The sequence below is a fragment of the Notothenia rossii genome (genome assembly GCF_949606895.1).
Source record: "Notothenia rossii genome assembly, chromosome: 5".
NCBI lineage: Eukaryota > Metazoa > Chordata > Actinopteri > Perciformes > Nototheniidae > Notothenia > Notothenia rossii.
In genome coordinates this window covers 49,748,506-49,769,529 of record NC_136903.1, presented here as the reverse complement: position 1 = coordinate 49,769,529, position 21,024 = coordinate 49,748,506, and the positions used below count along the sequence as shown (strand labels likewise).

The 21,024-nt window shown below is 43.0% G+C and overlaps 1 protein-coding gene across 1 annotated transcript in view; it reads left to right on the top strand.

Annotated features, from left to right (window-relative positions):
* The window catches only part of plekha6 (pleckstrin homology domain containing, family A member 6), an 87,102-nt gene that overhangs the window by 3,532 nt on the left and 62,546 nt on the right, over nt 1–21,024 (top strand). The window contains exons 2-4 of the mRNA XM_079680506.1: nt 12,884–12,964; nt 14,362–14,476; nt 15,056–15,172. Coding sequence (XP_079536632.1) covers nt 12,884–12,964; nt 14,362–14,476; nt 15,056–15,172 — 313 coding nt within the window. The remainder of the gene's footprint in view (nt 1–12,883; nt 12,965–14,361; nt 14,477–15,055; nt 15,173–21,024) is intronic.

Below are 21,024 nucleotides of genomic sequence, written 5' to 3'. Positions count from 1 at the left end.
AACGATTGATGTGTACATTAGCATAATTACTAGCTAGCCGCTAGCTGCTAACTGCCGCCTTGTTAATATCAAATCCATCATAATAACAAATCATTACCATGCTGTCATGAACGTGCGGTGCTGTTACGTGTACGCAAATTGACGTGCTTGATGTGTGAACGAGCATTTTGGTTAAAGTTGTGCATGCGCTTTGAGTGCACATACGGGTACTTCTCAGGAATGCCGGGTAATCTGTGAGGTTTCGCTCTCTCAAAAGTTGGGCCATTTTATCATCATGCGCCAATGAGCAACTCTCATAGGAATGAATGAAGCCCCGCCTCCCACGCTGTATCCAGTTCTTATTATACATCCATGGTATATACCAGAGATCATTGTGGTTAGCATCTGGTGCTAGCTAGCCAAGCTAACGGATATAAGGAGCTTTTTCAACAACAAGGTGGAGGGAGGACTCTCTCCTGTCAGACTGAGAGTCTCAGATAACCTCAGCTCAGGTGAAGTACAGGACTCTCTCAGTTTTTAGATAGTTCACTTTAGTCTAGTTATCTCAGTGGGTCTCAAACGGTTTGTTTTAAAAGGGGAGTGATTTGTAAAATATCTAGAAATAGAAAATCTGTTTACAGCTCTGTTTCATATGGGTGTTGAGAGATGTATCCATAGATCTCTTAATGTTGCTCTCAAAATGCACCAGATTGATGTTTTTAACTTCAATATTTAAAAAAGATCTTTACCAATGCTTTCACCTATATGCCGTGAGCTGATTATTGAGCCTTCATTGTAACAGTCGCGGGTACACTGTGTGTAGTGTGGGGAGTGTTGCTGTAGAAAATTCAAATGTAGCGCTGGTGCATTAATGGGATACCCTTAATGTTAGAGCATCCTCTATGAAACGTTAAGCTACCCCACAGCACCCCCTAGAGAAAATCTCTGGCGCCGCCACTGTTTACAACAGCAAATATAAAGATAAAACACAGGGAAATGTCAGGAGTCGTACTCCGCTCTGACTAGAAGGCCAGAGAGAAGAAGTGAGTCTTTAGTGTAGATTTAAAAACCCCTAGGGTCTGGGCCGACCGCACATGGAGGGGCAGAGTGTTCCAGAGCCTATGGCCAGCTGCAGCTGGTCAGCCGACCTTAAAGCTCTGGCTGGGGTGTAGCGATGGACGAGTTTGGCTATATAGGCCGGAGCTAGCCCATTTAGTCCTTTAAAAACAAATAAAAGGATTTTATAATCAATTCGGAACCGAATTGGAAGCCAGTGCAATGAAGCCAGAATTGGGGTGATGTGGTCACGCTTTTTATGGCCAGGGAGAAGACGTGCAGCTGCGTTCTGGAGTAGCTGCAGGCGTTTAATTGACGCCTGGTCCATACCCACATACAGAGCGTTGCAGTAATCCAGTCTCGAGGTAACAAAGGCATTAATAACCCTTTCTAGGTTTTTAAAAGATAAAAACAACTTGGTCTTGGCCAATAGTCATATTTAAAAAAAAAAAGCAGGTCTTGACTACGGTGCTGACCTGCTTATCAAATTTAAAAGCACTATTGCAGGTCACTCCAAGGTTCATGACAGAGGGGAGGATGTTTTTATTGAGGGAGCCCAGAATATCAACCGGAGAGGCTGGAGGTTGGGGTCCAAAAAAGATGACCTCAGTCTTGCTCTGGTTGAGGTTGAGGAAGTTTTGGCTCAGCCAGGATTTAATCTCTGTCAAGCAGTCCATTAATAGCTGTAATGAGTTGACAATTGAATTGAGAGGCAGATCTGTACATCATTGGCGTAACAATGAAAGGGGATGTTGTGTTTTGTGAGAATTGAACCAGGGGCAGTATGTACAGTAGAAAAAGGATGGGGCCCAGAATAGAGCCTTGGGGAACCCCACAGGTAAGAGGGGCTTTGGCAGAGGAGAAGGCACCTAGCTGCACTGAGAAGCTACGGTGTGTGAGGTAGGACCTGAACCATGCAAGGGCAGAGCCTGTGATGCCTGCGGACTGTTCAAGGCGCGACAACGGGATGCTATGGTCCACAGTGTCAAAGGCAGCTGTCAGGTCTAACAGCACCAGGACATCTGGGCTACCTGAGTCGGCGGCTAGGAGCAGATAATTAAAAACTCTTAAAAGGGCTGTTTCAGTGCTGTGAATGGGTTTGAAGCCAGACTGAAACCTTTCATGGATTCCATGCGTGGTTAAGAACGACTGTAGCTGGACATAGACTACTCGCTCCAGGACTTTAGATAAAAAAGGTAGCTGGGCCTAAAATCTGCGAGAATGGAGGGGTCGAGATTTGTCTTTTTAAGTAATGGCTGCACCACGGCATGTTTGAAGGCAGCTGGGACACATCCCGAGCTAGGAGAGGTGTTTATAAGCAATAAAATACTTGCTCCAACTGATTTGAAAACATCTCTGAGAAGGCGAGAAGGAATGCTGTCTGAGGAGCAGTTCTGCATTGACCTCACATCCTCTAGGGCGGTCCGGGGGCATGCTCCCCCGGGAAAATATTGAAGATGCATCAATCTGTTGCACTTTTAGGGCAAAATTAGGAGACTAGGTCTATGGGTACATCTCTCAACACTCATATGAAACAGAACTGTATATATTTCAACAATCGAAAAATCCTTAGAATATTGCCACAACCAAAAACAACCTCTCCCTCTCCTCTCTCCTCCTCTCCTATCCCTCTCATCTCCTCTCCATTCCTCTCCTTCCTCTCCCTCTCCTTCTTCTCCCTCCTCCCTCTCCTTCCTCTCCTCTCCCCTCTCTCCCTCCTTACTAATCACTCCAGTTTTAAAACTGTATTTTTGGTTTACTGTCCTATAGTTTTTTATACCTGTTATTATTTATCCTGTTATTTTGTATAACTATAATAATTATATAAAGGTATGCCTTGGAAATATTTGTTTACCCAAATGATGATCAAACTGATTGAGATGCACTGAGATAACTTAGACTAAAGTCAACTGTCTAAACCCTCAGTCCTTTACCTTAAAAGTTGAACTTTTCTCAACTTTCGAAGCGAGCAACGGAGGCAAAGCAACGCAACGGAACCACAATGCAGTTCGGCAAAGCTTGACGTCACCACATTCAAAGTGAATGTGAACACATGCAAAGGAACTGTGTGGACGTACCGTTCCTCTCACTCAATCGCGGACTCACAGAAAATGCGCTCGTGCCAGACACACGAACACACACACAAACAGAGCCGAGCTTGAATGACACACATAGACCCAAAAGTACTTGTACTACTTTATCATGTGTATTTTTTATATAGCCCAGGCCAAACAACGCCAATGGATCCAGATATGAAAGATAACACTATATGTATCCTTAAAATTATGTTTTTCGTTAAAATAACTGCTGCTTGTTGACTAACCACGTCACGTTCCAGGAGGCACCTGGGGTGGCCAATTAGGTTATGGGGTGGCCCCACCCCTGCTCTAACAGTCTGATGAGCTCTTTGTCGTGAAGCACACACACGCTGTCTTGCTGTCTGCTTATCCTGTTCAAGAGCTCCTTCTATGTAGGTTTGTAGGTTATCTTTGAGCAGGAGGGTCCCATCCTGCCAGCACACACACACACACACACACACACACACACACACACACACACACACACACACACACACACACACACACACACACACACACACACACACACACACACACACACACACACACACACACACACACACACACACACACACACACACATTCCAACACATTCCTAACCCTAACCCTCCTCTGACGAAGCCTATCGGTGAAACGTTGGGAACTCTTACCTTTTAAAGTACCTCTGCTATATTGCCTCTTTTAAACCTATTTTAATCTTGTATTTGTTTGTCTTTTAAACCTTTTAAAGGTGGGGTAGGTAATTTTGGAGAAACCAGCTTGAGTGCGCTAGAATTTGAAAATACACAATCGGAAAACATCTGCCACTTCCTTACAGAGCCCCTCCTCCAACACATGTACGCACACATGACCAATGAGGGCACGAGATAAGTTTGTGCACAGATGGAAGGCTGACAGGCAGGAAGGCCATCCAGTTACTTTAGCCGGGCCTGCTAAAATGATTGGTCGTGCTTTTTGCAGTACTTAAATGTTTTTAAAGCTGGTTTTTAAGGATTACATTGTACTTTCTCTTCTCTTTTTTTTTTCTTGCCCATTGTTCTCCCTTCCCCTGCCTTCCCCTTACCGACCAGCTATATGGCTGGCTCTTATCGTAATCGCTCTATACCACCCCTTCTGCCTAGGGCCCCTACTGAGGAAACTTATTTTAAACTCCTCCAGGCTATCCACCATGTGGAGATCCTCGACGAGGCAGCTCGCCTTGGATCTCCACCACCCGGTATGGCTAGGAAAGCCCATATTTTAACTTAATTAATTCAACCAGCAGCTCCTAATAGTGCAGTTTTAAATCTGGTTGAAGCTAACACAAAACTGGATGAACCGAAATCTGGACATCCTGAAACAGCATTATGCTAACATCCTCCATGACCTCAGTCTCAGCCTGGGTCCCTTTAGGGTACCAGTATGACAGGGCCCTCAAGTGGGCCCGTCAACGTTACAACAAGAAACTCATCCCTTCATCTATTACCACGTTACACTCCCTGTTAAACCCCTCAGACCCCCACCCACCTACCCCTCCTTTTGACATCACCAACCCTACTTCGTTTCCAACACTGCCACAGAGACCTCAATCCCCTCCGCTATTACGTTCCACCCCCCGTAGCCTTCCCAACACCCTTACCCTACCTTTAGGTATCACCACTATCCCCTCCCTTATTTCTTTATCACTCCCTTTCCGGCCCCTCGATCCTCGTCCCCCTCATCCTTCGTTGGGCAACCGGGCCCCCCCACCTACCTTAGGACTTGCCCGCCCCCCTCACTTAGACCTATCCCCCTAACACGGGCCCCTCCACCATCCAGTGGACCAGACCTTACCCCTTCAGTCCTACCTGCCTCTCCACCATCTAGTGGCCCTGACTGTCCCCCCGTACCTAACAGGTGCCTTCCCACCCCGAGAGTAGTTCATTGCAGCCCCACCTTGGCCATCTCCTCCCTTTCCCTCACCACTACACCTACTCTTATCACCGACCCAGTTTCTCACCTACCTGCTCTAGGTCGACCCCCCTGTCTCCTTCAATCCCCTTTTCCACCATTGGGACCACTTACCGCAACCACCCCACCACCAGTTCCAAGGCCCCGATTACCATAGCTCAGGTCCATCCGCCCAGGGATCAAACCACATTGACTATTACCAAGGACCTCCGTCGCCTTCTGAGAACGACCAGAGCCACATTCCCAAATGCCAAAAATATATGTACCGCTCTTAAATTATTCCAGCAATCTTCTCAGAAGCCAAATCTTGTATGTCCAAGCTTTTAACTACTTTGTGGCGAACTCTATTAGTGCCGTGGTTCCCCATGTAACATACCTCCCGCTATTACCATCCCTCCTCTTCGACACCCATAGGGATCATATCCATTGGGTCCGCAATACAGCGCAGGTCATGTTAAAACATTGGATAAACTACCTGGGTTTACTCTACAGCCCATAAGCGCAGAGCTGCCCCCTCCATCTTCACAATCTAACATAACCAACCTTTTGTCCTTCCGGCTTTCCCCTTCTGAGCAGGCAGTCCTGGAACTTGACCTAACTTTTATCCCCACGCCCTCACTTCCTGATCGGGAATTGCTAAGAAGAGACTTGCGTAGTTATCACCGTCGTCTTAAAATATTAGACCATTTTTAATATAATACAACATTTACCCACCGACCTTTCACCATGTCATGAGTGTGAGTAATTCCCCCCTTTCCGTTGTCACTGACGTCACAGAGAGAACGTACAGCTGTGAACAGTGAGGGAAGATGGCGCCTGTGTCGGCTCGCCGCTCCCTCAGCTCTCTGCCTTTAGCTATCCTGCTTTCGTTTTATGTATGACAGAATGTCTCTGCTCTGCTCGTCTACGATCGCCAAGCTCTCCTCCACCTCAGACCCTCATTGGAGTTTATACTACTGTCCAAACCTACATCAGGCAACCATAAATCAACTACCCCCCCTATACTGTCGGATATTCCCACCTGCGCCGGTTGCCCTGCATCCTGCCTCGCCGAAAGCGCTTTAGGCGACGGGGAAAGCGTGGTGGTGTGCGTGTCCATCAAAAAGCATACCTGACGGCTTCTTCTGGGACTTATCCACGCATCAGATGTCATGGCTCTCCCGCTGCACGCCATCTGAGGGATCGGTGGATTCGCCCTGCCTTTCCGGAGCTGTGGCCTCTGCTGGGCCCGCTGACAGCTCCTCCTGCCCGACTGACTGCTCCTCCTGCCCGACTGACTGCTCCCGTCCCGCGTGGCGTTCAACACGCACATCTTCGTCCAACACACACATCTTCGTCCGCTGAGACGCACTACACCTTTGGCCAGCCCGGAGAGAAAACTTTCCATGGCTTTGCTAAATGCTCGGTCAATAGCAAACAAGACGTTCCTGCTAAATGACTTCTTCACCTCTCGTGAACTGGATTTGATGTTTCTGGCGGAGACCTGGGTCCACGCTGACGAGTATACACCGTTCTCTGAACTTCTTCCTCCTGACTGTACATTCTTCAGCTCCCCCCGTACCACCGGTCATGGTGGGGGCATAGCTTCAGTGTTTAGAGCTAGCCTCCAATGCCTATTGCTTCACCCTGTAACTAGCTATGCTAGCTTTGAGTTGCAGCTTTTTTAACTTAACCCAATAACCCAATAAGGATTTCATCAATGACTTTTCTGACTTTCTGTCCGGTACAGGTGAAATATGATCGTGTTTTGATTTGTGGAGACTTCAATGTCCATGTGTGATGGGAGTCCAAAGCTCTGGTTACGGACTTTTTAAATCTCCTCGATTATTTTGGTCTCGTTCAGTCCGTGGCTGGCCCAACACACGAAAAAGGACACACTTTAGATTTAGTATTATCGTTTGGACTGTCTGTCTCTGTGGATGAAATCTGTGCAGCGATGGGTATCTCAGACCATTTAACGGTTCTGTTTACAACTTCGATCCCTTCCGCAGGAGTCGAATCACGTGCCCCTGCGCATCTTCTGCGTTCAATTAACCCCTTGGCTGCCTCACAGTTCTCTGATGTTTAATGCTTCTCCGATCTGTAAATTAGAGGTGAACTTTGCTTCTAGTGCTGTTGAGCTTATCTCCATGTTTGACTCGACATGTACACTAATACTGGATTCTGTTGCTCCTTTTACGCTTAGATGCCTCAAAGTTCTCTCAGAGCCGTGGCTCAATGACTTTACTCGTGCTCTCAGACGCGCTTGCAGGCGTGCAGAGAGAAAATGGAAAAAGGATAAACTCCATGTCTCCTTATAAATCCTTCATGCTTGCCTTTCCGACGACCAGACGGCAGTCAAAGCAGCCAAAACAGAGGCACATTTCTCTGTTAATCTCCAAAAACAGCCATAAACCTCAGGTTAATTTGAATGTCCTCAACTCGATCATTAATCCCTGTGATGTTTCTCCAATTGTGCCATCGACTACTCTCTGTGATAAGTTTCTTAATTTTTTTATTGAAAAAGTATCTGCTCTTAGGCTAGCCCACACTACCCCAGATCCTGCTCCTTTTCTGTGCCCTGCTGTCCTCGACCACTTTGAGCCTGTATCCCTCTCTTCTCTCTCGGATATAGTCAAGCACCTGCGGCCAACAAACTGCTCCTCAGACAGCATTCCCTCTCGCCTTTGTTAACTGTGTTCGTTATTCTCCCGTCCAGGAGAGAAGCTTTAAAATAGGAGACTAAATGGAGTCTCTGTGAAAGTTCAATTGGGTACTTTAATTAAAAAAGGCGCGGGTTGGTCACAAGCATGATATTGTTCAGTCAGACAAACAGCTGTGATCCGCTCGTCGATGGAGAAGAGAAGAGACTGGATCTCTCCTCCGGTGCTGTTATATATCCTCTGCTGGCTCCTCCCCGCCAGCCGGCTCGCCTCGTCTCCAATGTCCGTTATTGCATTTAAACAGAGGATAGGTTCTTTTCACATTCAATATATGCTTAACACGCCGTTTCTCCTCATATTCTCTTTCATCACTTTTCATTTAACACATTCTAAACGCTGTAATCAATACTCTAAACAATACTTCTCGGCTCGTTTGGTTTCCGGTCATTCCGGATGTTGTCACATGCTACTCTCGTCTGTAAACAATAATGTATTCAAATAAACTGTACCTTCATTTAATATTCAGCATGGTAGTATCTCGACATCTATAGTTGTAGTGTTAAATCAGTAGCTTCGGTTTGCACCACTCCATATCATTTCGCTACTAAATTCACCTCTTCAGGAAATCGTATATTAGCCACATGCTAAATGCTAACCGTAGATGAAGGATTTTCAGAATAAAAGCTTAACTGCTTGTGCACAAGAATTTCTGTTTTTTCAGTATAAAAGAGCATTAAACTGACGGCATGTTTAAACTACATTTCCCCATTAAAACATTGATTTTAATTTCTAACACCTTCTCAGAGATGTTTTCGAATCAGTTGGTGCAAGTATTTTATTACTTATAAACACCTCTCTTAGCCCAGGATGTGTCCAAGCTGCCTTCAAACATGCCGTGGTCCAGCCACTACTTAAAAAGAAAAATCTCGACCCCTCCATTCTCGCCAATTTTAGGCCCATCTCCCAGCTACCTTTTTTACCTAAAGCCCTGGAGCGAGTACTCTACGCCCAGCTGCAGTCTTTTTTAACCATGAATGGCATCCATGAAAAGTATCAGTTTGGCTTCAAACCCATGCACAGCACTGAAACAGCCCTTTTAAGAGTTTTTAATGATCTGCTCCTAGCCGCCGACTCAGGTAGCCCAGCTGTCCTGGTGCTGTTAGACCTGACAGCTGCCTTTGACACTGTGGACCATAGCATCCTGTTGTCACGGCTTGAACAGTCAGCGGGCATCGCAGGCTCTGCCCTTGCATGGTTCAGGTCTTACCTGACAGACCATAGCTTCTCAGTGCAGCTAGGTTCCTTCTCTTCTGCCAAAGCCCCTCTTACCTGTGGGGTTCCCCAAGGCTTGATTCTGGGCCCCATCCTTTTTCTACTGTACATACTGCCCCTAGGTTCAATTCTCACAAAACGCAACATCCCCTTCCATTGTTACGCTGATGATGTACAGATCTATCTGCCTCTCAATTCAAATTTCAACTCACTACAGCAGTTGATGGACTGCTTGACAGCGATCAAATCCTGGCTGAGCCAAAATGTCCTCAACCTCAACGAGGTTTGATAAGCAGGTCAGTACAGTCAAGACCATTTTTTTAAAAATACGTGCGTATGGACCAGGCGTCAATTGGACGCCTGCAGCTACAGTAGTCCAGAACGCAGCTGCACGTCTTCTAACTGGCCATAAAAAGCATTACCACATCACCCCAATTCTGGCCTCACTGCACTGGCTTCCAATTCGGTTTCCAATTCAGAGCTTAAAGGTCGGCTGACCAGGCTCAAAACCAGAGGGTACCGAGCCTTCGCAGCAGCCGGCCCTAGGCTCTGGAACACTCTGCCCCTCCATGTGAGGTCGGCCGAGACATAGGGTTTTTAAATCTACACTTAAAACTCACTTCTTCTGTCTGGCCTTCTAGTCTGAGCAGTATATGACTCCTGACATTTCCCTGTGTGTGATTTTTTATTTGTGCTGTTGTATTTGTTGTAAAGTGTTTTTATTGTATGTACAGCACTTTGGCTGGACCAAAAATCGTTTTAAAAATGTGCTAAATAAATAAAACTTGATTTGATTTGATGCAATCGACCTGGGAACCAACTTTGGAGTCTGTTTCAACACCTTTACAGAACCTTATCCACTCCAATACCTGAACCCTCGATCACCTCCGACCCCGCCACTAAAGGAATCAATCCAACATTACATCCGACCAGCAACTAGCCTTGAAGTCCTTATCTGCCAAATATGAAATTATTATCAAACCTGCAGATAAGGGTGGACAGATAGTGATCCAGGACAGAACCAACTATATCCTCGAAGCAACCCGTCAATTAAACAACCCCATCTGCTACCAACCACTAGCTCAACCCTTTTATTTTGAAACATGCAGCATTATTAAAACCTTAGTTAATCAGATGAAAACCAAACGCCTTATAACACCTAAACAGGCACTTTACCTCCTCGGCCCCAATATACCACGTCCCAGACTTTTTTACCTCCTTCCAACAATGTATAAACCCTCCGCTAGTTGGTCGGTCCCTTTTTTAGTACATCCAGGAAGACTCATCGTTACCGATTGTGGCTCCAAATCCTACCAAATAGCGGAATTCATCGATCACTATATCAACCCCCTTTCCCATAATCACCCCAGCTACATTAAAGATACCTTCACCTTTGTTAAAAAATGTAAACCCCTTTCTGTTCCCTCGCACACGTTTATTTTTTCCATAGACGTGGACTCTTCGTACACCAACATTTCTACCCCCCTTGGTTTAGACGCCGTAAAAAAAGGAGCAAATACTAAAGCAGACAGGCAATGCATCTAATACCAAACATATACAGTAAGAAATGTAAACTGTTTGAACTAGCGTTAATAACGCGTTAATGCAAAAACAAATTAACGCCACTAATGTGTATTTTTTGTCCTCGGCCGCCCCGTAGTTTCAGAGCGCATTAAGTTATACAATATACAAGCTGATGCTGACAGCTTGTATATTGCCGCCCGCTTGTGGCAGACCACACTTCCACGCTCACCGGCAGGCACCGATTAACGCATGTGTATTTTTTGTCCTCGGCCGCCCCGTAGTTTCAGAGCGCATCAAGTTTAAAATACAATATACAAGCTGATGCTGACAGCTTGTATATTGCCGCCCGCTTGTGGCAGACCACACTTCCACGCTCACCGGCAGGCACCGATTGGCCATCAGGAGGACCGGGAGCGGGTGTGTGTTTGTGTGGCACGAGAGAGAGACCTTACGTGTATTGTTGTTGTTAGCATCTGGTGCTAGCTAGCTCCGCTAACGGATATAAGGAGCTGTTTAAATGAAAACAGAGGAGCGAAATTTCGCCGACAACTGCGCCGAGCACTTGACTTTATGCAGGTAGCCAGACAGTGGGACATTGTACGAAAAGTCAGCATACTCAGCACGGATAGTGCTCGCAACATGATTGCAGTGTCCAGGCAGCTCCTATTCGAGCATATGCCTTGAGTTGCACATAGCTCCAACGATCCATCACACACACACACACACACACACACACACACACACACACACACACACACACACACACACACACACACACACACACACACACACACACACACACACACACACACACACACACACACACACACACACACACACTTTGTATTGTGTTATTGTATGAGAGAGGTTCCAGGTTGAATTGAGGGAAATATTTGTAATGTTCAGAGGTTGTTGTTTTTAATATTCATGAGAATATTTTTCATTGTTCAAATGATAATAAACATTTGCATAACGCATATTTGTCCAATCATATGTTGATAAGAGTATTACAAACTTGAAAAATATTCCTCTAAGGAACATTTAGAACAGATAAAAAATGTGCGATTAATTTGCGATTAATCGCAATTTACTATTTTAATCGACTGACAGCCCTAGTTTGAACATAATTTCACACACTGCCTGTTTACACTGTTGTGGTTATGTTTCAGTGACGTTATTGTTATGAGTGTGTTTTAGAAAGCATATTGCCACCAATTAAAAACAAAAAGCATGTTCCCAAAAACCAACAGGGACTTCACACATCAACAGCAACAGCTCCAGGTCGTATTCAGATTACTTTTGGAATACTTTATTTTTCCACCACAGATGGGTATGTTTTGGTGTACGCGAGACAAAAAAAGCAAAAGGAAACTGAACGTTTTTGTTGTTGTTATAATGGCTTATCAAGAGCACAACTGAAACATAACATCTGAAACGATGTAATAACATAATACACTTTTTTGGGATGCAGCTTGGGATGTGAGGAGTGAGGGACATTGCTTAGAAAGGGCGTTTCGCTATCTGTCCTGCCAGTGTTGGCAGGCTTTGTAGGGGCAGGACATAATGTAATTATAGGAAAACTGAATAAAACAATTAAAAAACAAAAATATTTGATTTTAGGTGTCGATTTCACTCTACTGCAGCGACGTGCAGTCAGGGGAGGCAGGAGAGGCAGAGCCTCACTTGTAATACTTCAATGTAACGGAAAAAAAAAGAAAGAAAAAAAAGAAATAATAATAAAATGTCTCCATTGATCTGTGTTGTCAATGTGATTTCTGTATGATGTGATTTCTTCGCTTTTTATTGTCGAAATCGTCAAATTTGACCGACTACATGGGAGCGATGAGAAGTGAGGCAGGGACAAGCTCTGCCCCACGTAACCCCACATAAACTGGCTGGAGCGCGGGCACTAATTTAGTGCGAGCACTTATTTTGTGCCCGTGCTCCAGCCAGTTTCTGTGTGGTAAGGTGATGCTTTAACCTCAAACTTGCAACCGCTGACCACAGCAGCAAACATATTTACATAATACAGTGCAACACCACATTGCAGATGCGTAATGCGGATGCTGGCCAAATAACAGTACCTGTTGTTGCGCTGTTAGGTACAATAGCGCGGAGGAGGAGGAGGAGGAGGAGGAGGAGGAGGAGGAGGATTTAGGATGCCCATGTCTTTGCATTATACATACTTTATGTATTACGACCATTGAATGTTTAAAGTAAATTGCTGTCATCTGAGGCGCCAAACATTATTCCTACTGTATCATAACTGATAGAAGAAAAGGCGAACTTAAGACCATGGTTTGGGTAAACTGTAGTTATCTTCACCTGTGTTTGTAATATGGACACATTAAGAAAAGTAATCGCCATATGTCCCCTCTGTGTCCTTCCTCTGTGTGTTTGCAGTCAACATGACCCCAGTGGACCAGCTGGAGCAACACTGAACCCCCTCCAGCTGGAAAAGCCCACCTTACACTCCTATCTGCAGTAAGTGACCTTTGAACTGAACTAAGCAGCAATAATATGTTCAGCTCCTATCCTGTACACCTACATGCATACACAAAATTCTACAAATTATGTAGTTATTACCCCACAAACATGCACTGTGTTATCGAAATAATTGTATTGTGTGTTAGCACAAACAGAAAGAAAGTAGGTGAATTGAATTGATTTATTTAAAACAAGGGACAGTGTACATTAATCAAACTATTAAAAACATGTAAAAGTACTCAAATTAGCCAAAAGGCTAGTTTTTATCGATAGTCCCTTTGCCAGATGGTGATAGACATCCTAAAAGCAATAATAAAAATACCACAACATTGTTATACCATTGTACATATTTACAATAGATGACATCACTGAATACAGATAAGAGCAAGTCATGATAATAAATAAATAAATAAAACATTTACAATACACACTTATACACTCATACACAGGTGATCAGTTTTAGAAAAACAACACTTGGCTGGTGCACAGCAGGTTACGTGCACACACCTCTGGGTGCTGCTGATGTTACTGCATGTCTAAGGAAATTATAGGAGGCGAGCAAAGAGAGAATGGAAATGATATGCATTAATACTTGTCAGTAGATCAATATGACCAATCCATTACTAACACATGAACATGGCAGCTGTAAACTGGCACCAGCAGGTCACTGTTTTAGTTTGATATTTCACTCTCCTACCCTGCATATGGATGTATTTAGCTGGTTTAATGAGTTACTATATGTCATGTATTGTCATTGAATCCCTTATAAAATGTATTTGGTGTCAATAACATGATGGTGTTAACTCATTTCACGTTTCCCAAAGAGAAAATAAAACAAGGAAAATATGTGGAACCACAGTGTTAGTTAATATATAGTATCAACATACTGTACCTACATTTAACAAATCAGAGATTGTCCTATCAGAGTTTATCAACAATAACTAAGTTAGACAGAAACGTAGGATTTTTCAACATGCTTGTTGGTTTCATTGGGCTAAAGTAAGAGCTATACTGGGTATACAAAGAGTGTGTGTTTGTCTTGGTAATAATGAACAAACTATACTCGGCATAGAACAGCTGCCTCTAGTGTTGAAGTCTCGCATTGTAACAACACAGTCTTTCCACCTGTCTGTGTGGCAGCCAAGAGTATTTATACACACAACCACCAGAGGTCCTTCTCAGGCAAACACAAACATCATGACAAGTCTGCAGGGTGCTACACATTAAACCTCATTAAACAAGGTCAGATCTGAGTTGTAGAAATTGTAATTTTGCAAACTAATTACTCTGCCATCACACACTGCTCTTGGCAGGCTACTAGACAATAAGTGGTAGAAGTGCACAGCATGCACTGTTGCACTATTAGGAGCTCATGTCTTTGCTCTTCTGTCCAGGCACTGTGATTTGGAAATGAATGGGAAAGTGAATCCTACTGCTGAGAAGATCACTGCCTCCAAAAGTGCCAATATGGTGTCAAACCTGTCCCCAGAAGGCCAGCCTTACACCAGGGTGAGCACACCACAAAGACTCACCCATCCATGGCAGATGGAGTGTTCCATGAAATACTTCATTTAAACAATGAGAAAAGGTTTTGGGATATCAGCGCAACTGCAGCATGCTTTCATGGTAAACAGATATACTGTGTGTGGGGGAGCAAGCAGTCTTTGGTTTGATCTGCCTGAGGAAGTAGTGTGATCAAACTCGCCATTGTTGCTTAACGGGTCTTTGCTAAGTAAACAAGTTCTCAGTCACATCCTGTTAGACCTGACTTCCCTCATAAAAAGGTTGAGCAAATAATTAACCAATTTATCATTATTCATAACATTGTTTTAAAATGTTTTAACTCCTCAAATCAAATCCTAGCTTGCAGTTAATGATGAGCCGGTATCTGCTACATTTATATGTGTTTATGCCCATTCTGCATATTCTTTAAGAACCTATACGTAAGTGGAAGATCACTTTATGGTCTTCATGTAATCTAATTCGAAAAAATACTCCTATAATTGTAATCCTCTATACCCCACTATCAACGTGTACATTTCCATAATCTTTATACTAAACCTCTATTTTATATCTGGGTAATTGCAGGCGTCTCGTACTCCCAGGAGTTCTCTTCGAACGGCAGCTACGTTTGGGAAGCGCTCAAACTCCATGCGCAGAAATCCCAAAGCAGAGGTCAGCAAACAAGGATGGCTGTACAAGCAGGTGAAGCGTTTTTCCTCTCCTCTTATGAAGAACCAAACTTATGTTAAAAAACGTTTTTAAGGACTATTTTTGGAGACTATGATTTGAAGCACAATCTTGTAATCATTGAGGACATGCATGTTGCATGATAGAATTGTGAAGAAACACTGTTACCCTGCAAAGTCATGACACTGAAGAAGTCTTCTCCTGTGTGACAGGCAGTGTTGGGCAAGTTACTTAAAAAAGTAACTAGTAATAGTTATAGTTACTGCTCTCAAAAAAGTAACTAGTTACTTTATTAGTTACTAAATTATAAAAGTAACTAGTAACAAGTTACTTTACTTTAAAAATAATAACAATAAAAATACAAGTTTTTGTGTTGTTTTTTGCTGACTAGTTCTCTGAAGGCAACACACTTGACCGTTGCAATGGGCAGCATGTCCTCAACAACATACCTGGTAATCAATCTGTTTAGTTGACTCTGGGAGACGTGGCCATTTTAAAAAATCGTTTTTTGGATATATTTAGAAGGTGTTGCTCCATCTGGGTCACTGGCACTGCCGGTGGTTGACACGGTGGGGTCTTTGGCGACTAGCTTTATAGCCTCATGTACATTACTTAGTTGCTTCAGGAGATTGGCATTGCTGTTTTTCGATGTGGACAATGCTTTCTGTCCTGCACACAGTTTACATTTTATCGTAATATTTTTCGAGTCCTTTATCCCCACAAATTGAAAATAGTGATTATATTTCCAAGTTGCAAATGCGCTGCTGCTCTCGCTGATACTTGCATCTGCCATTGTGTGTGTGTGTGTGTGTGATGGTGGTGAGCGTTGCTGTGTGTGTGTGTTAGCATTAGCAAGTGTTCCTGTGTGTGTATTTTCCCTATAAGGCAAGACCCGCCCAACTCTGTCTCTGATTGGCTTACCCTGAAATGTTACCCCGCGTTAACCAATCATCCCTCCTCTCTGGTTACTTTCACTTTTCCAAGGTGCTTTGAGAGGACATCGCTGTATTCGTCTGTAAGTTACATCCGCATGGAGATTCGGTTCAGTTCCATCACATAATGTATATGTAGGTAGGTAACTAGTAACGCTATTAGTTACCGTAAAAAGTAGTTGCGTTACAGTAACGCGTTACTGTGTAACACGTTAGTCCCAACACTGGTGACAGGTTGTTAGTAACGTCACGCACCATGAACAGATACACCAGATGGATTACAGTTTCTGAACTATAACTTTTGAGCGAATAAAGCAAAGAAATAAACCTCGTACCCTTTAATTGCACCCTGGGCATGAAAGAGACGCACAATGTCAAAACCTTAGAAGGATTCAGTTTGTTCAATACCTTCATGGGACTTTTACAAATGCTCCTGTTTTACATAACCCTAAGATCAAATGTGTTATTGATAGCACTGGTATGGCCTGTATGTTTATGTTGTTGTACTGTTGGTCTTGGGCTGCCTTTATTTATTGTGTGATCTAACCTGAAACGTTGTGACACCGAATCAGAAGCCCTGGATAAACGGTGAGGTCCTTCCCAAGCAGAAAGCGCGGACTATCGCGCACAGAGGTGGAGATTTGGAAGAGTACAGGAAGTCAAGGTACGCGCTCCGGAGAGCTATCAGCATTGCAAAGAGATAATACAGAGACAAAGTGAAGTCTGATTTCAAAGGCTCTGACACTCGGAACATGTGGGCGGGACTAAGAACAATGACTGATTACAAAGGAGCAGCCGGTGGTTCTGGGGGACTGTCTGTGAGTATGTCTCTCCCAGATGAGCTAAATAGCTTCTATGCTCATTATGAGTGCAGGCAGGCTGTGGAGGCACAGAAGGATCAGGAGCCCTGCCCTTTTGTTTTAAACCAACACGTAATCACTCCCAACCCGTCACAAGTTGACGGTCGGTCCGGGCCCCTCCCCGTCACTCTATTATGGACAGGGTACCCCTTGAGAGTCAGTTTTCAATGGGCAGGGTGTCCCATTGACCTTCATAGGCGTCCCATAGCGTTGATAATAGACACCATGAGAACGCTCCCCGACGGTTTTATTTATTTATTTATTTTGTCACACTCGATTTTGCAGATTTTCTTGTTGCCCCAGCTGGTTGACACCTCTTTTAGCAGAAAAAAAGGCTACATTAATGTATTAAATCAATGTTAATCCATGTGTGCGGTTGTGGAATTAATGGACGTGCCGTTGTGCGATTGCGTTGTCGCATTATATTTAAAAACATTTTAGAAGGCCTCACAAAATACTTTAATGTAAATTTAAATGTGAAGGGATGTGTGTAATGTGGTGATTGATATTATTCACCCACGGATCTATGGGTTGGGGTATTGTTCCGCACGGACATTTTAGTTAACAGGACTTCCTGTTGATGTGAAATCCGAAAAACTTTTTTAAAAATAAAATAATACTTTATTCCAAGTTTGCTTGCTTTTCTCTCAGGAGGTCATCACATAACGGCATTGTAATACACGGTTCGGCTGCATTAAATATTACATATCTGCCGTAGTTCGCTATTTATAGAGCCCTGATCAGAAGACTTCTAGACAAACAGGAAGAACTGACGCCGAAACTGAATATGTGACGTGGATCATACATATATCATTACATTACATTGCATTTAGCTGACGCTTTTATCCAAAGACTTACAATAAGTACATTCGACCAGGAAGATACAACCTTGAAGAAAACAGAATCATATCAGCAATTAAACAAAATCTTCAATTTCTCTTCACAATATAAGTCTCCTCGCAGTATCAATACTAATTCGGCTGACTTTTATATTTGATCCAATCGGTATATTGGTATATTTACACCATAACGGTGCAAAGCTGATAGAAAGGGACACCTGGTGGTTAAAGCACGTTATTGAAATTTATTATTTTTATTATTATATATTAATAGGAGACACAGACAGACAAACTAATAAGGCTTTTATTTAAACATTAAATAATACTTTAGGTTAAGGTCTTATTTTGAATAAGAAAAAAGCTTTGGGGGTATAAATATTAAGCCTGACAAAGTACTAATATATTGCTTTCCTGCAATGTTAACTACTGTATGTTTAAGCACTTATTTTAACTGATATTATAGGGGTGCAACAACTAATCGACTTGATTGATTAAAATCGATTACCAAATTAGTGGCCAACTAATTCAGTCGTCGATTCGTTGATGTCGTCATCACGTGTGTTTTACGCGCCGTTAAGCTCCAACGTTATTGGTCTTTTTATCGGTACTGGAGACATTTAAAAAATATATGTCATGTATTATTGCTACAAAAACATTATATCGCAGTCTTACGGGCCCGTCCACACAGCAGCTTTAAAAAAATCTTCCAACGCTTCCAACGCATCTCTGCCATAGTTCTCTGCCCATTCACTTTGAATGGGGTGACGTCACTTTGCCTCGCTTTTCGCCGAACTGCATTGTGGGGAAGCAAAGTGAAGATTTCCAGGATTTCCAGGATTTTCAGGATTCAAATGTTGAGCAATGTTCAACTTTTGAAGCTGAGGTGGAAGCGTCAGCCAATCAAATCCCGTTTATGCAAATCTGACAGTACAAGCGCTAGCCAATCAAACCGCGTGTAAGCTGGGAGAGACATACCGCAGTTAATTTCCTCATATTCCAAACGAGAAATTACGGTAGCAAATCACCCGGTTCTTTACGACCAGACTATTTACCGGGATACAAACCGGAGGAACCAGGCATGGAGGGAGGTGGCAGAGACAGTGGGTGAAACTGGTAGGTTTTCGCCTGTTTGGGGATTTTATATCCAGTTTACTTCGTTTTAACATTGTTATTGCTTTGTATGTCGGGGCGGGAGGTTCATGTGATTGGTTGTTGGTCGCGTTGCTCGCAAAACATCCCCAAGCTTTCAGACACGCCCAGCTCCAAGATTTTCAAGATTTTTTCAAAGCTGCTGTGTGGACGGGCCGTTAGTGTCGCCAACTCGTTTCTAATATGCAAAAAGACAAACAAATGCGTCGATGATGTATTTTCGATCAGATGAGATCTCTCTCCCCCGTCTGTGTGCGAGGGGGCGGGGCAGTTTTTACACAGACGCAGCTGCTACATGCAGCAACACACTGAGGAGATGGCGGAGAGAACGCGCTCCGAGGTGTGGTTAAACTTTACCCGTCTCGATGTGGGCAATGCTCGTTGCCAAAAGTGCAATAAGAGTTTAGCATGTAAGGGCGGTAACACGAGCAATTTGTCTAAACATTTAGCAAAAGTGCACCACATTCAGACGGATAAATGCACCGGGTTCGATTGTCTTTCTAGTAGCTCTGTAGCCCCGTCCACGAGTAACGTTTCCACGTCAGGTATTATGTATGCTAGCAGCAACACACGCAGTTAATGATTAGAGGTAACAGAGTTATTTATTTTATTAAAGTTTCAGCTATTCTGTTTACAGTTCTGTTATCAGATTATTTAATATGATTTGTTAAAACACTGTTGTTTCTTTTGATGTGAAATATTATTTATTTTATTTAAATAAAAAGCAATGATAATTTTGTTCAAAATGTGTTTAATTAATTTAATAATCTATGTATTTTTGAATCAAGTATTCATCTTTATTGTCTTGATTGTTAGTTTCCACATGCCTAAAACAACCTCAAGCTAAATCTAAAAGTTGATGGCTAAATAAGAGCGTTTGAGAAATTGTGCAAGGCATACAGTAATAGTCTGAATAGTCGATTAATCATTTCATTAATCGATAGATTAATCGATTATCAAATTAGTCGTTTGTTGCAGCCCTATTATACACATGTATTATACTCTTATAAGATGTATGTAGATAGTATACGAAATGTGCAGAATATGACAGTTTAATGGTGGAGGTATGTGACACATATTGATAGATGTCTTGTAATGCACTGTTGAGGAACCTGCGACCCAAGTTTTTCATCTCTTACCTTGTCAGGTATTGAACATTCAATAAATAAAGAACACAGAATTATTAAATATAAAACACAGAATTTGTGTGATTATACTAAATGATTTACAAATAAACACCACTGCATATTTACAACTGTTACACATGCTGATGTAACGCAAATGTTTCCAACTTGGGATCAATAAAGTATATCTTATCTTAAGATGATCGATGGCTACTGCCATATGTGCAAAGACATAAGACCAGCTGTTAAATAAAGCTCTTCTGACCTTAGCTGTCATGTGGGTATATATTAATACTGCCCATTATGGGCACAAGCAATTTTCACCCATTTATTAATGATATGTTTTAAATGCCAGTGTTTACTATCCCCTAAACCTCCAGAGATGTACACAGTTTAATACTGGCAACTTCTTATTATGGGAAATACGAAAACGTCTTTTAAAACTACAATTCCCAGTAGAGATGTGCCATAGTATGTTGCGAAACACACAATAGCCAGCATGTGTAGTTCTGGGGTGGTGGAGGGGGGGACGGGGTAGACCCGTTCAAATCCAGTTTTGGACAGTCTGCCGTGGTTCCATCCCATTTCAAAGTGCTGTTCGACGCTCGGCGTAACATCCAATCACACAGCTTGAGGACTATCACGGGGTTTGTCAAGCGAAGCGGGTGTAAAATTCTCTAAAGCAACTACTATGAGCTGCTCTGACCCTCGGTTCCTGACGGACTCCAACTTGTGTTTATTAATCAAACAAATAAATAAACACAACGATAATTATGTGTTATTGTTGAGTAAATAACAGTGTGTGGTTTAGAAAAGAATACAAAATTAGAAGGAAAAAACGATGAAACAATACAGATTTCAGTATTCTGAGCCCCTACTCTCCCCATAACTGATGGCAACAAAAGTCTTACGTTATTTAATTAAAATAAAGAAGTAAAAACAATAAGTGCGGCTTGATATTGA